The 16,685-nt window shown below is 37.0% G+C and overlaps 2 protein-coding genes across 2 annotated transcripts in view; both read right to left on the reverse strand.

Moving 5' to 3' along the window:
- Positions 1–2,328: 2,328 nt before the first annotated feature.
- LOC115918513 (mucin-5AC-like) lies at positions 2,329–11,581 on the reverse strand. Its single transcript, XM_030981384.1, has 6 exons — positions 11,322–11,581; positions 8,671–9,045; positions 7,732–7,835; positions 5,400–5,595; positions 4,664–4,831; positions 2,329–2,738 (listed from the first exon to the last, which is right to left on the reverse strand). Exons 1-6 carry the CDS (start codon positions 11,359–11,361, stop codon positions 2,569–2,571), a joined length of 1,053 nt encoding a protein of 350 aa, XP_030837244.1. The 5' UTR covers positions 11,362–11,581; the 3' UTR covers positions 2,329–2,568.
- A 976-nt stretch (positions 11,582–12,557) lies between these two features.
- Positions 12,558–16,685, reverse strand: part of LOC115922473 (serine-rich adhesin for platelets-like) — a 44,204-nt gene continuing 40,076 nt past the window's right edge. Inside the window, exon 7 of the mRNA XM_030981385.1 lies at positions 12,558–12,708. Within this exon, the coding sequence (XP_030837245.1) occupies positions 12,558–12,708 (151 nt within the window). The remainder of the gene's footprint in view (positions 12,709–16,685) is intronic.

The raw sequence follows: 16,685 nt of genomic DNA on the forward strand, positions 1-16,685 counted from the left end.
TAGAAAATAATAGACCAACAATTTAAAGAAACTTTGATTAAGCGGCCCTGTGAACACAAATCAGTAGGCCTTGGTCCAGATTTGTTCATCTACCGTCGATTGTTTCTTACGTCTACTAACTTTCCGGCCACCAATCACACTTATTTCCCCCTTTGTTTCTTTAGTTTCCGCGTATATTGTTCGGGGAAAAGAGTGTGAGGTGCATGAAGAAAATGAATGCTATAACCCTACTCCCCCCCCCCCCCCCACTGCACAAAAACAAATTGATCAATTAAAATAAAACAATAATAATGAAATAAAAAATATAGGGAAAAAAAATCATTTTTAAGATTCCAACAAGCATCAAGATCATCTGTTTAAGATGTTCTTCTTCGACACACCGAACAGAATTTTTTTAATATTTTGTATTCATTGTATTTGAAATGAATACTCTAGAAAATAATAGACCAACAATTTAAAGAAACTTTGATTAAGCGGCCCTGTGAACACAAATCAGTAGGCCTTAATAACGATAAAGTGGAGTTCTGGACAAGCCATTACGTTACTTGAAAACGAGACTGTCCGGAAGCAATTGGCATTAAAAGGTGACATAGGCCTACACATTAAGGTTTTGGAATCATGAAGAATGATAGGAAATTAATTCAATCATGATAAAAGTGGATTGCATCGCACACTAAAAAAGGGCATAATTATGGTCCAGATTTGTCGATTGTTTCTTACGTCTACTAACTTTCCGGCCACCAATCACACTTATTTCCCCCTTTGTTTCTTTAGTTTCCGCTTATATTGTTCGGGGGAAAGAGTATGAGGTGCATGAAGAAAATGAATGCTATAACCCTACCCCCCCCCCCCCCCCCACTGCACAAAAAAAATTGATCAATTAAAATAAAACAATAATAATGAAATAAAAAATATAGGGAAAAAAATTATAAATTAATAAATAAATAAATAAAATTTAAAGAAATCTAGAGGAACTCTAGTAGAGATAAATGACAACTATTATACGTGTAACTTTATTCACGTTTTACTCTATTAATGAGACGTAATAAAGAGATAATGACATTCGATAACAAATAAATAGTCAAGCCTAATTCCGAATCCAAATTATTATCAAAACAAATTTTAAAAAAACAAGCTCGCTCATGACAAATGAAGAAAAAAAATCAGTACTCTAATCTCAGTTGCAAAGTTATATAGTTTATTTTACAAAATGTAGTGCCGCTGTAGTGCCTCTAGTCCTCCTCCGGAAGACATACTATATGTACGATCGAATCTCGTGGCTTCTGCAGTTATTTAACATTCAAACTAATTAAGCATGACTGCATGTTGTAATTTATCACCTAATAACAATAATCAGGGCATAATAGAACATAGTACAGCATAATGAATAATCGAAATATATTTGTATCGTTAAAAAATCACTATTGTAATCATTTGTTTTCATAATTCCCCCAAAATGGGAAGAACATCATTTCTTAGTCATGCTAGTACTGCCAGTACTGTGTATGCAATTAGAATTACCATAGCGTAATCAAAAGTCTAACATAAGAAGGTACCAAAGCAAATACCTAAGAAGAAAAAGATTGTAAAGGCATTTCTACTTCTCATCTAATACATTCACACGAAAAGAACAGCTCCAAAACGACTGATTCTCGGTTATTCGGGGGGTAATGTAATGTTTGGTTTCTTTCTGTTGTCGATCTCTTTGTGACGAGAAATAAAACAGTTAAAAGAATATTGCATTTTAATTTAAAAAAAGGCGTATAAAAAATAACTAATTTCATAAAGGTTAATGTACATGACGGGTGGCCAAATATTACAACGCGCACACGCTTAACCCCAACCAGATATAGGACTTTCGTCTAATTCGACATTCAGGCTAGGGCAGAATGCTGATTCTTTGTCAAGTTTCCGTTTGAAACGATGCTCTAACGTGCGTTTCAGGTATATATGTAATGTTTCTAAAATCATGCGAGGTAAAGATAATACAAAGTTTGGGGAAATTTTGAAAATTGGGTGGATAGTGATGCTTTACAATTTTGATATATTTAGATGCCCCTGTGGATGTATTATAAGCACTAGAAAATTTAGCACTTCTGCTTTCGAGAAAAGTTGATTAAAAAATTTTACCGGTGCTCCCGGTAAATTTTGATAAATTTTAAATAGCGCCGACGACCGTACAATGGTAGCTGCGACCGTGAAAATCTCAGAGTATGTAGTTGTGATATATAATTTCCAAACGGAAATAGCTAACCGGTTGATTTTAGTCAAGAAACGTTGTTGTATAGGTTAATTAATATCTTGAACTTGAGAGGAAGCTATACGACATAAAGAGTTTATTATTTGCAATTTCATAACTTTAGACTCGATTTCAACGGCGACAACGATCACTTTATATTGAAGGATCGCATATGCTTCCAATATGTCACTTGAACCAAATTCATGGCCCTATACCAACACTTTTATTCCCTTTAAAGACTAGAAAAAGTTAATTACTAATCGTACAGCTACACGATTATCGTACATACGATGAACTATTGTAGTCTGAAACGTGGGGTCAATGATTCATCATGCACTCTCTGACTTAGTCCGAACATAGGGAGGAGTAGACGGGTTTCTTCGCCGTTTCACCTCGCAGTACGTCACTACGATGACCGCTATGAGCGTGATGACTGCGATGACGACCCCGACGATGATACCGATGTGACTCTCACTGTGTTCAGTTCGACAATCATATGCTGGTGAGATATTGAGATAAAAATGGAAAACGCTACAATAAGTCACTTCGTAGATACAATCTGCGCATGGGCAGAAAAGGGTAATTTGTACAAAACTGTAAAACCCTAGATACGTGCTCATGAAAGTTACGTAAACATTATTCATTTATGCACCGACGATACATTCTATGGAATACAGGTAGGAGTATTCTGTTCTAAGAGTAAGAGGGCGAAAAAAAGATATTCACGAAGCACTTGCATGACACTGGTAGTGATCATTGTAAAATGCACAAAGTTTGGTCAATTTACTATGATAATGAATATTGTTATCGCTTGATAATATGTAGAATATAAATAAATTTACACTGGCAATTACAGCGTAGGACAGAAACGGACTATTTCACCCCTCCCGCACCTCCCCCCGCTTTTCCAATTGCAGTGTGTCCGTGTAATGCCTATGTCACTTATAAACCGGACCCGTACGATTTTCCCTACCCGGTGGCAGGGGCGGCTTGGCGTTGATCCCGTTGACCGTACGGGACCCTTCCGATTTTCATTTCTACGGCACGTGTGGTCACATATTCCGCGGCGCCTGGGAGGTGCCCGGTGAAAATTGGTCGAGGGAAATGCAAGGCGCCCGTAAGGGTGCCGGGCGGGTGCTAGCCGGTAAGCGTACGGGCTCCGTCTGATAAACAGGAGCAACCCATGGCTCCAGGTGCCCTGCCGGGGCCGTCAAGGCGCCCGTACGGTGCACCACGGGCGGCCGTACGGCGCATTGAACTATGTGACTCTGTATTCAAATCTGCGTTGTACATTGAGAATTAACAGAACTAACCAACAAGAATTTGGTTCTAAATATTGCCCTTTGTGTTTTGAGTTCCCTGCTTGTCGCTTATATATTCAAAGAGTTTAAAATATTACTTTTATAAAGAGATATTGCGAGAATACGGTCTCGATAAATACAAAAATCGACTTGTAAGTAAACTGGTCAACGCACCCTTATGGAGCTCTCACACTCTGCCGTGTAGGCCTACCGTCCAACTGCCGGGCTATTAAAAAAAAAACAGAGTCCAGAACGTTGGGTTTTGAGCGAACTTGTCCCCGGCCGCAAAAAAAAATTCATAAAATTAATTTTTTCACCGTTTCGTTGCCATCTTCTGACCGTTCTCACCGGTCGCATACCGGGTGTTGAACGTGCTTCTACCGTCTTCACCGCCTAGATTGACTTTTGTTGAAAATTTTGGCCGTTTCCATACCGGGTCTCGAACGTGTGCACCGGGTTTGTAGCAGCCACCTACCAGTCACTTATCGTCCCCTCAGCGCTCGGAGCGTCCTGTGAGCGAGTCCCCGGACTGCTGACGTTCATGACACGTTCACAACCCGCTTACAACCCGTTGCAGACGGTAGATTTTTTTTTTGCCCGTTTATCACCGTTCTGTAACGGGTTATGAGCGTGTTGTGAACGTGTTCATACAGTGTGACCGTTTTCATAACGTATTCATACCGTCCTCATACCGTTCAACACCGTCCTATTGCCGCTTACTTGCGGCCGGTGCCAGCCGGCCAAAGTTTTGAACATGCCCAAAACTTTCGCCGGGTCCCACCGGGTGTAAATAAGCGCCAACGCCCTATTAACGTGTTGCCCGCTTTGATAACGAACCACCGTGTGCCCTCGCCGTTCTCCACCGTCCGCAGACATTTTCGCGCACGGTGGCACACGGTAGGCCTACACGGCAGAGTGTGAGAGTCACTTTACGCGCTCACATTCGCGAACGGTTCCCAAACTCATCGATATGCCAATATCCGGATTTGGATTCGTGCGCTTGGTTTTATGATATTCTTTATCACGTTTATTTTCTTTTTACTTCTCAATATGTAATCAACCCACAGAAATTCGGGCCTTGTGGTTATCTGTGTCTCGAAAAAGAAAATGATTATTTCCTTACGTTGTCCAATATTGTCCCCTCCTTCGGTTTTCTGGACGAAAGGCTGGAGCAAAGGGTTGGTGAAGTTGAGCTGAAATAAGCCAAGAGTGTAGTTGAAGTGACTACAGGTGTAATAGTCGCCAAGAGGCACATCAAAGAAGTCTCCAGTCTCGGAAGAGGAATAAGACGCTAGGGGGTGGGGTGGGGTGGGGGATAGAGTAACAAATAGAGTAAAGTTTAAATATATTGTTATTCGATTTGTACATCTTATCGTAATGTGACTACATTTATGGCTGTCTATTTCTCTTTTTAAAAATAAAATCTCCTATCATTTATATGTTCCTCTCCATCGTTGCTAATAGTTAAATCCCATATATAGATATCAATGTAAAATAGATATCAATATAAAAACAAGGCTTAAAAACCTCCTCCACCTCCGCAGCTCCTCCCCTATCTAAATGAAATCGTAAAGCGGGCCGAAGGGTTTAAGAAAAAATAATCCTCCTTCAGTAAATTCCCGCAAAATAAAAAAGTTATGTAATGAAATATCATTAATTGTATATAAAAATATAGATAAAGATTGCAAATTGTATGTGTTAATATTAATTACGAATAGTAAAGATCAGACGAACCTCGCATAGCATTTTTCACCCTTTCCCCCTCCATCATATATGTAATGTGCGTTGTACTTTTTGTCTTTTTTTTTAAAGATCAAATGGAATCGAACCAATGATAAATATGCGCCATATTAACTTACTTCCAGCGGATGCCATGCCCGCAGATATTCTATCAAGCTTGAACGAGCCCCCTCTAGTGGTGAAGTTCATGCCAATTGCATATCCAGTGGTAGGAGTATTAAAATCCAAGACAAATCTTGAATAAGAAGATGAGGTGCAGTCGGATCTGGATGTCGACGCATCAGACGGTATCTGTACGGTCACACCCTTAATGAGCTGCAAGTAAATTATTTTCTAGTCAGATCGAGAGACTATGTAATATTTTGACAGGGTATGGTATGTTTAACTCTTTTTCGAAGGAAAACTTTAAGTATGATACTGTGGTTGAGGCTCAGAATAGACTCATCCTATTTACCAATGTATGCATATTTCTTTCTCGATCCCTTGTTTACCACCTAGTGATTCACCTCCCATGTATAATGGGATATCTGTGGATGGAAACATGTTGTTGCTACGTCAGACAATCCACTTGCAAACGTTTTTAAACAAAATATACTTAACCTTAGGAAACAATGATATCGACTGTTTTATTGGACAATGCTTTGTATACGAATGTACTTGTAAGAAGCAAGGACAGAAGCGAAACATCAGCTTTTCGTCCAGACACAATGGCCCGAATTCACAAAGGAGATTTGTCGATCAACCTAGGTTTATGTGGGTCATATGACGCGTTTTGACGCGTTTCAGACCAAGGTTTGTCTTAACCTGGCCTTTAGACAAGGCCTTATGTCTGATAGACGCCGAGTGACTCAAAACAGACTAATCTCGAAAACCCGAGTGAACGCCAGAGCGAGTGGCTAAGCCAAGTGGCCTTTAGTAATCTGGTTTGGATTTATTATGTTAACCTTTGTTTCCGGCTAGAGTTCTCTACCGAAATGGTAGCGTCCAACTCATATTGCTCCGATTGTCTCATTTTCGCTCGCTGGAACATTGCCAGCACAAACCACTGACCTCTACCTCCTGGACGGATCATCGCCCATTCCCATTCACTATACGTTTCATACTAAAAGGCTGTACTGTCTGACCGTTCATGAATATTCATGTTTTTGCTTAATACCTCGGCAATATGTTTGCTTTTATTAAATGGAAAAAAATTACGGTGGGGGTTGGATAAAATGGACATAATGAACCAATTAAGCAGTAGTGATCTATGATAATTCATGCTTGGCAAACTGAGTCCAAAGTTCGACTCGTTTCACATGTGTATTATAGGCAATGACGAGCTTGCAACCTATTTTGATCAAATCGTCGCTGCTTTCACGTAGTGACGGTAGTGAGAAAAAAAATTGCATTCACTTTGGTGGGTGAACTTTCAAAATTCAATGGGACATGAGGGTTCCAATGGAAGAGCTAGTGATAACGTTAGTCGGGGTGGATGTGCTTTTCGTTTAAACAAAAAAAAATAGTACTACGAATACTTATAACATTGAACGAAACGAGTTGGACTGGTTCATTTTATATACAGGGAAAGTCCAATTATCTCACTTACAATTGTTAGCTCAAGTCATCAAATGCTTCCTATTTTATTTTTATTTTGCATGTAAAATAGGTTTGGAGGTAATATTTTGTATTAATCATTTATCATGTTCATCTCATAAGCAAATCTTGTTAACGTCTTTTACCTTTTCTTACATGTTTTGATAATGAACGAATTACGAATGAAATTAACTAGGAGATGGCCATTGTGATTGGTCAATAAATCCAAAGTCATGAATAATTCATGCAAAGCAGCAAAGGGCCTCGCGGCTAAAGCCACTCGATCGCGCGTTCACCCCGGGTCTCTAGACTCATCTCAGCCGCTGATTGGGGTGGAAAATAGCCAGTCACGAGGCCTTGTCAAAAGGCTGGTCTTAATCTTGGTTTGACATGCATCGAAACGCTTAATCATCATGACGCACATAAACCTAGGTTTGTCAACAAACCTCCTTTGTGAATTTGGGCCATCGAGCTTTATAATAGGTGAACGGTACGAGGGCTACAAAATGGAGTTCTTTACTGCTCCAAATTGACTGGTCATGATGCTCATGTTCGCAGACAGTGTATGGCGCTTGAAAGAGCGCCCTCTAGTGGTAAAGTTTATTACAATTTACCATTCAGTTTTTTTAATGATAAAAAATATTTTTGTTGAAAGTTTAAATCTGCATGAACTAGATTCCCTTTTTGCCATCTTATTCGACCCCCCCCCCCCCCATTCCACATTCCCCCCATTTACATGTACGTCACTGGTGCTTGTTTTACGTCACCAAAACAACCTCATTCTCATCAATTATCAAAGCAGTGGTGATATGATAACAATTGTGATATAGATAAACTTGCTGATATTATAAAGAAAAGATAAACGATCAAACATACGTCAGTTATAGATCCACCAAAGTCCATGAGCATACACAGTTTGCCGTTCTTGTCTTTCACTTTCCATCGGACTTCTGGGGCTGGTGTTGTTCCTCCTGATGTCACTGTGACAGTTAGAGGGTCATTTCATGAGGGTTTTTTTTTTTTTTAGAGGGGGGGGGGGGGCATGATGATTTCCATGCAACGTCGTTATAATATTTTTACTACTGCACACATGGAAGTTGAAATCATATGGTGAAGAATTTTGTTTGTATTAATAAGTAAGTACCCTGCCAGAATTCTTCTCCTTTCGGTTTCCGTCTTCTCTTCAAATTATTTGCTTAAATTACATTTTAAATATTTTTCTTATCAACGTTATTGCATGAACGTCACATTTCTATAACATGACATAATATTTGGGTCTATAACATTGATTCACCATGAAGCTCGAGTACTTCAAAAAGTTTATGTAAGGAGAGTATGTAATAATGGTTGATAAGAGACATGCCACAGAAAAAATGCTCGAACTCCATGGAATGACCATGGAATGAATGTAAACTTTAAAGTTAAACTTAAAGGACACAACATCAACGTCAGCAACTGCAATAACAACAATACTTACCACGACAACAACAACAACAATACACGTGTATTAAAGGGGTTTTTAGTCGCAATGATATATTCAAAATATGAATTTCAAATAATGGGACTTATGTGTAAACTAGTCAAAGCGTCTTTACGCGCTCGTTTAGCGTCCGTGGTTTTATTTCCTCCGTTCTTCATGCCGAGTAAAGTTTTTGATGCTTATTTTAAACATTCTAGTTATACACAAAGTAATCTTCAGGAAATTTGTATCCCTTTACCTTACAACGGCCTTTTTCTTTTAAAGGGAAAATATTTGCGGTCTATATGATTTAAGAATCGAACTAAAATCAAGTCTTTAATATTGCCTACAAATACCTGACGGGGTGTTGCTTGTCGTTCCATTCTCTGTGGTCATGTTGCTTGCCACGGTTGTCATGTTGCTGAACGTGGTTGTCATGTTGCTTGCCGCGGTTGTCATGTTGCTGAACGTGGTTGTCATGTTGCTTGCAGTGGTTGTCATGTTGCTGAACGTGGTTGTCATGTTGCTTGCAGTGGTTGTCATGTTGCTTGCAGTGGTTGTTGCAGGTCCAGTGGTTGTTGCAGGTCCAGTGGTTGTTGTATGTCCAGTGGTTGTTGCAGGTCCAGTGGTTGTTGCAGGGGCAGCAGTTGTAACGTCATTCATTGTTGTAGGTCCGGCGGTAGTTTGGCTGTCTACATAGCATACTTCTGAGAAGCACATCAGTGCTGCCACTTTCAATTACAAAAATAAGAAAGAAATTAGAACTAATCAAGATCTAAGAAAATTATTATATGTTTTTTTCAATGGCATTCTAAAAAATAGTGTTCTGGCAAAATAGAATAACGGGTGATAAAAAAGAGATATTCTGAGAGCCTAGAGAGAGAGAAGGAGAATATGGGGGAGAAATGAATAGATAGATTGATAGACAGATAGGCCTATATGTTATGAATCATTTTATATACCTCATAATACGTAGATTGTTATTCACTGATTGGTCGAAACTATATCACATGACATGGAGCATCTCGATCTAGCATTGCGTCAGAGGGTTTCGGTGTTCTGTCATCGACCTAAGGTCAAATGATAGAACGCCCAAACCCTGTGATAGAACGCGTAACCCCTCCGCGATTTTTACACACACACAGAGCGTACAGGGTTTCAAATGCCTCCAACGGCCAACTCCCGCGGTGTTGGGGCGCTTACGCCGTGCAATTTACGCTGAGCCGCAGTAACTGCACTTATTATTGCAGTACCGGTATGTATTGGATTTATTTAGATTTTTGAAATATACGGAGAGTCTCAATAAAAATGCAATGATATTTTGATTGGCAACAGCTTAAAAAATACTTATCCATTGCCACTAAACATTCGTAGATAATTTTAAATTAATGTTCCCAAGTATTACCTAGTATTCCAGGTTAAAAACAAAAATTGAGGTAAAATAAGAAAGTGATGATCATTTTGTAAAACATAGCACTAATCTATTGTGACAAGACTAGCTCCAGTGCACGATAAGTGTATACATAGGGCCTAACCATTACCTGGTATGCTCTCTACTCATCTTTAAATCTTGTTACAAAAGGCGATTTAAGAATTAAAGGTAAAGACCAGTGTTGGAAACGCCCAAATTTCAAAATATGAAATGGAAGCTCTTATTACCAATCATGTGAAAGAATATGTTTTGACTAATACATGATGATAAAAAATTTGCCGGGAAACCGCCTACTAATTGATATATTTGGTAAATTAGTTTATCGATTGGTATGTGAGAGATAAACGCACGTGTCGCGCACGTGTGCGTAGTCCCATCTTTCTGTGTACAGTGCCTGTAACTTTACCAAGACTGGGCCAAATTTCTTATCATTTTGATGATTTTAGAACCTTGCAGTACACACCAATACTTATATACTAGATGATCAACCTTTTCTGATTGATTCCACACCGTTTCTTTCACAATGCAATCGCATGACCATAACTGGTCTTTATCTTTAAGAATAATTCAGCATTAAGGTGCATTATTGTTTTAAGTATATTTTTCCTTTATTGAGACATATCGTTCGAAATATAAATATTGTGAAGAATCCTAAAGGACATGTACAGCGATGTTCATAGATATCCTGATAATGCATATCTTAAAATCAATGTTTGGTGTTTGATGCTGAACTTCAATCGCTGAATAGGTAACGCAGAACTTTGTTTTTTCCTTTTAAATCAATATTCGATTGTTTGCTACAGTAAATAGCTTACGTCACAATTATCGAAATATAAATAAGTTGAAGATAATAGCGAGTGACCAATTTTGTTTGCATCAACGACTTTTCGGAATAGTTCCTTTTTTATGTAATACTTCAGATATTTGTCAACGTCATTCACGACATTATACGAATGCAATATCAATTTAAAATGTTCAATGGTGATGTCACCAAGGAAATATGAGTTTAGAATGACTTAAATGGAGGGGCTTGTTGTGTAACACAAAAGCGACAATTATACGCTTATTGCACATCGATGCTATGCAATGGCGCTTACTTTAGCATTTGAAACAGGGTACTTCTTGCAAAAAAAGTCATAACTTTTTAGTTCAAGAATACATTTTTTGTGAAATTCATACCGATTTCTGGTACAGCATTGACTACGAAATTTCATTGAAATTGTTTTTGTTAAGTTGCCACCGAAATAAACTAGTTGCATTTTCTTCTAGAAGACCCATACATGTATATCAAAACCATTTAATCGTGAAGAGGAGGTCCAATACATTTTGCATTTCCAACACGAGTTTTACAAAAAACTGGTGGGCTCAGTATTATTTAATCCGCTTCACATTTAAAGAATGAATACCAACACAGACCAAGACATTGTGAATGAAACGAACATATAATACATACATGTAAAATAAACTAATGGCAAAACACTAGTGTGTGTAAGAAGACGAAAATAACATGTCGAACCAAATGGTCTTATAGTAATATCGAAATTTGTAATAAAAACGGAATATTCTTTGTCTCACCTAGGATTCCTGCAACTTGAAAAGTGGTGATTCGCGTCATAACTGATCGATGTGTTACCTCTTTGCTTTTAAACTCTCAAAGTCTCAACTCGTTCGAAAAGTATTTTGTAAAGTATGATATCTGTGCAACTTCGTGAGCTCTTGTTGCATGTGTCGAGGATAGGTTTGGACTTTGAAAAAAATGTAGAGAGAGCAGCACACCACGCTAGCTTGCTATTTCTTCGACTTTTGAAATCGAAATAAGAAATGTACATGCATGAATTCTGACACTGAATCCCGTGACATAAAAGGCTTGCTCGACGTCACAGATATTTCCAGTCAGCCAAAGTCCGGGTCGTATATATGCAAATGAACAAGGGACTGGATTACGTGGCCCCGTTCAGAGTTTGGTAAGTCAAAATGACTTGAATGTATAAATGCAAAGCGCGCACACACACTATCAACGGGACATCTATTACCCTAAATGTGAAATTAACAGGACATCTTAAAAACTGGTATATTACCCTAACCCTAATTCTAAAAAATATAACTAACTAAACTAATGACTAATGAATAAAACCTATTTTTTCTTGGGATGCATAGCTGGCGGCCTGCCGTAGCAACAAACAGAAGTTTTTTTGTTAATAATTCTATAGACCATTTTTTACCAGTTGAAAACCAGTTTATTATTCAGTAGCGACCAATAATCAATTGATAATCAATATTGCATGACAAAATTGACAAAAGATTTAACTCCGTTTCGTTGACAATCAGCCATGCATGAAGTCTTTTGTCTCTATTGCTGATCGTCAATGAAACGGATTTTGTCAATTCTGTTTGTCGCTACGGCAGGCAGCCAGTGAAAACGAATTCGTTTAATAAAATTATGGAAATGCAAGCATAGCTTTAACCAAACAGAGCTTTGTAATTCCTAGCTCATTTTCCCTGATAGAGGTATTATATAAAAGAGCAGAAAATGAACTTTCTAGAAATGTGATTATCTGTTTGAAATGCACATACCTTCCGCTAAATGACTTTTTGGTTCCCTCTCTTCAAAACTAGTCATATGAGTTGCATCCGTTGAAAGAGAAGGACCTAAGTTTTACAAATATGTGTCATTTATTAATTATAATTGTGATTAAGTTATGATAAAACGTCAATAATTCTCGGTTTCGTTTTTTCTGGGACGCACTGTATAGGCCTTACTAATTATTGAGTGTTAAACACTTGTCCAGATTCAATTTTATAGTTTATGTTCTAGATTTCTAGATCTGGTGGGTCCAGTCTGAGTCGCTTTTGTTTCCTTTCCATACTGGCAGCTGAAGTAACCATAAGCTTAGCCAAAGTGACGTCACCAAGACCCACCGTCCCGTCGTATCTACCCCATCGGAATACATATTCGACCACCCTTTGGTATGCATACAAGGGCGGATCGGGGGAATCATAGGGGGTCCGTAATCCCCTTAAAAACGAAATAGGTTTATGATAATTTGACCCCCTTTCTTTGCCTGGTAGTATTTTGGTCAAAAGTTATTTTGTTTTATTATCATGTCCCAGTGACAGTTACCCCTCTACCAGTATCTAACAATAATCAAATTCTTAACTTCAACCATGTACCAAACAATTTAAGTTGAACCTGACCTAATAATCAAAGCGCAACATGAGTCTTATTCATTATTATGTATTTTACAACATGAAGCACAGGGGAAATATGACTCTCATATCAGCAAAATCAATATGCAAATACCAGCTGCTCAAAGGGCAATAATTGAGCGGAAGAAGGGTCTATAAATGTATTTTAAGCAAGTATTTACTGTAGATGTTGCACATAACGCCAACTGTAATGTTACAACAAAGACATATCAGAACACAAACACAACCTTAAGATAAAACACAAGAAGAGGAATTGCCCAAATGGAATTAAAGGAGAGGGAGGAGGATAGAGGTATAGAGGAGAAAAGAGGGGAGAGAGTCACAGAGAGAGAGAGACAAAAAAAAGACATTAAACGAGGGAGATGAAATGAGAGTGAAGAGGAGATATCAAGATAACTTATGGCTATATCAATACCATTTTTAGCATAATGGTTGCCCATAAATAATATTTCACAGAAGCCAATATATATCTGATCTTCGGAACCAGTGTTACTACTACTATACTGCTACCAACTACAATTAATACTACTACTACTACCACAACTATTACATGTACTACTACTACTACTAGTTGTAACATTAATAGAAGCAGTAGTAGTAGTAGTAGTAGTAGTAGTTGTAGTAGTAGTAGTAGTAGTAGTAGTAGTAATGGTAGTTGTAGTAGTAGTAGTAGTAGTAGTAGTAAATGGTAGTAGTAGTAGTAGTAGTAGTAGTAGTAGTAGTAGTAGTAGTAGTAAATGGTAGTAGTAGTCGTAGTAGTAGTAGTAGTAGTAGTAGTAGTCGTAGTTGTAGTAGTAGTAGTAGTAGTAGTAGTAGTAGTAGTAGTAGTAAATGGTAACAGTAGTACAAGTAGTAGTAGTAGTAGTAGATTCAGTAGTGGTAGTAGTAGTAGTAGTAGTAGTAGTAATAGTAGTAGTATAGTAGTAGTAGTAGTAGAAGTAGTCGTAGTAGTAGTAGAAGTAGTAGTAAATGGTAGTAGTAGTAGTAGTTGTAGTAAATGGTAGTAGTAGTAGTAGTAGTAGTAGTAGTAGTAGTAGTAGATGTAGTAGTAGCAAAGATAATTTACTTAACATTCTTCCTCAGTACGCTCGGCAATCGGAAATTGCTTAGTGTAGAAAACTGGCTCGAAAAGTTACACGTGTTAATATGTCTATTTTGCCTCAATAATTCATACCTTATTCCATCATTTTAAAGTCTGATAATGGCACAAGAGCAAAGGTGATGTACGAAAAACGTTGTTTAAACATTTACTTTCAATAAATGCCTCCATAAATCCAAGGACTATGTATGCTTTTGAGTCGTCTGTCATAGGTTAACAAGTGAAACTTGGACTCTAAGTTTGATTAAATCTCCCTCAGCCTATCCTTGAAATTATGTAAAATGTGATTTACATAGAATTTTGCAGATGTGGAAAAGATCAATAAAATGTAACACTTAACAAATGGAAGAGACCCCGCATAAATCCAAGCAACTACGTCTTCTTTCGACATTAAAATCAACGGCCATGCAAAGATGCACACGTGAAAAACAATTATTTCTAAAGTTTTCACAATTCCCTTTGCATTTCCTTGAATTATGTAAAATACAACTTACATTGAGTTCCAGCCTTTGAGAGTTGCGATTTAATGCGAAAAACGAAATTGAAAAATTCATTAAGAATCAGTGAAATGGGGATATCAAAGGAAATGAAGGGATCCACTGAGAAGCAGGGCTTGTAAAATGTGGTTCCCTCAAATAATGATAGTCATTAATATTTATGTAGTAAATACATGTAAATGTTCGAGAATAGAAAAGGGAAAACTAAATGAATAAAAAGGTCTGTCAGTGGAGAGTGATGATATGATAATTCATAGTTCAAAAAATTATAGCAAAATACACTATACAACGGGGTGGAGATGTAGATGTAAAGGTAAAATAAAGACCAAAATCGAAGAATTTTACAAAACAGGACGCAAACACATTGAATTAAATTTTAAAAACAAAGTTTTACTAGCATGTGAGGGAGAGCATAGCGACGAAGGAACCGATCATTTCTTGAAATATGAATACTTAACCCCTTGCATTTGGTGAACTACAAATCCTAATTTGCGCAATTACGGTTAGATCATTTAAAGTGTAGACAATAATAATGTGATTAAATTTGTTTGGTTTACATGGAATACATTATAACAAATGCTTTGATGACGTAAACTCCAAGTTACAGAATAACTACATCGCACAATCAGACCACCCCAACAAACGGGACGTTTAAAAGCCACCCTGTACGTATAAACGAGACGACTTTATAGATCTACTTTGATTATATTCCAATGGTCAACAGAGTTAATAATCTTTTTGTTATCATTATAGCGTAATTATAATTTGTATTGTTATTATTATAACCATGAATAATGTTTTTTTTTAAAGAATGGAAGAAGTAAAACAACAACAGGAAGGACAATAATACTGAAGGAAAAAATGAAATAAGAAGAATAATAATAGTCCAATCTGACTTATTTATTAAACCGATAACATCTAGATTTTATGATTTACATTGATTAGAAAGTTTGTTAATTAAAACGGGCTTGTCTTAATTTAGGAATCAGGCTAGCTACGTGCTCATATCTGTAATAGTTATATTGTGATATCGATGAGGATCGAACAGATCAAGCCAGGATCCACCACGTTTTCTTGATTTCTTTGGATCGCAGCAGAATCATCTTCTGGTGAGATGATCGGGCTTCTGGAAATTTTGGCTTAATAGCCTGCTTACACCTCGGAATTGATCATATTTTGCATGATGTTACCAAGGATTATCCAGCCTCTTATGGTTGCAGTATAGTCCTTAGTCCTTGTTGCTTGTTATAATATCTAGTTATCTATTATTAGTATATTAATTGTTCTAGTTAGTGAGCAGAGATTGTTACAATTACTTCACTTTGTTATACAAATATTTATTTTAATATTGCAGTTACATGTACAGCTTAGAGTTAGATTACTATAGGCCTTCTGTTATCAATTTTACAGATACAGGTTACATGTTACAGTAACATTGTATATACGTAGTATAGTTTTAGTTTGTTATATTCTTTAGTATTTGAAGAGTTTCATTCCAAAAGGAGCTAAATCCACTTTAGGTACTTCTGAGTAAATCACCTTTTTTTTATTTCTCCACTTTCCCTTCAGCCATGCACCTTCATGCTGTTATATATGTTAAAGGTGTCAACCTGGACCAATAATATATGATCATAAAAAATCTAGAAGTTATTTCTGATTTTTTATTAATTTTTAGAATTTTATTTTTCGTGGATTTAGCTCCTTTTGGAATGAAACATGATATTGTACCTGAAATTTGTGATATTTTAGAATATTATCTCAATAAAGTCACTGAAATTTATTTAAATTTAGTAGCAAACATTTCCTTTCAAATATTAACAGTGAAATCACATCTAAAAATACCTTTTGAAAAGGAAGTAAACAACATATTAAAGTTTCATTCCAAAAGGAGCTAAATCCGTATCATTCCAAAAGGAACTAAATCCATGTTTCATTCCAAAAGGAGTTTAATCCACAAATTTTAATAATTTAGTAAAAATCAGAAAAAACAGGTAGATTTTTTTTCTTATCATATATTATTGGTCCAGGGCGACACCTTTAACATAAATAACAACATGAAGGTACATGGCTGAAGGGAAAGTGGAGAAACAAAAAAGGTGATTTACCCAAAGTGGATTTAGCTCCATTTGGACTGAA

The sequence above is a fragment of the Strongylocentrotus purpuratus genome, unplaced genomic scaffold, assembly GCF_000002235.5.
Source record: "Strongylocentrotus purpuratus isolate Spur 01 unplaced genomic scaffold, Spur_5.0 spur5_scaffold_12, whole genome shotgun sequence".
In the NCBI taxonomy this organism is placed as follows: domain Eukaryota; kingdom Metazoa; phylum Echinodermata; class Echinoidea; order Camarodonta; family Strongylocentrotidae; genus Strongylocentrotus; species Strongylocentrotus purpuratus.

Bases quoted from the DNA above. Each gene is read 5' to 3' on its own strand.
- LOC115918513 (XM_030981384.1), bottom strand. From the start codon at position 11,361: ATGACGCGAATCACCACTTTTCAAGTTGCAGGAATCCTAG. The intron at 7,836-8,670 runs GTATTTGTAGGC...TAACTGTCACAG, and splicing joins GACAAGCAACACCCCGTCAG to TGACATCAGGAGGAACAACA. The intron at 5,596-7,731 runs GTATGTTTGATC...ATTTACTTGCAG, and splicing joins TTGGTGGATCTATAACTGAC to CTCATTAAGGGTGTGACCGT.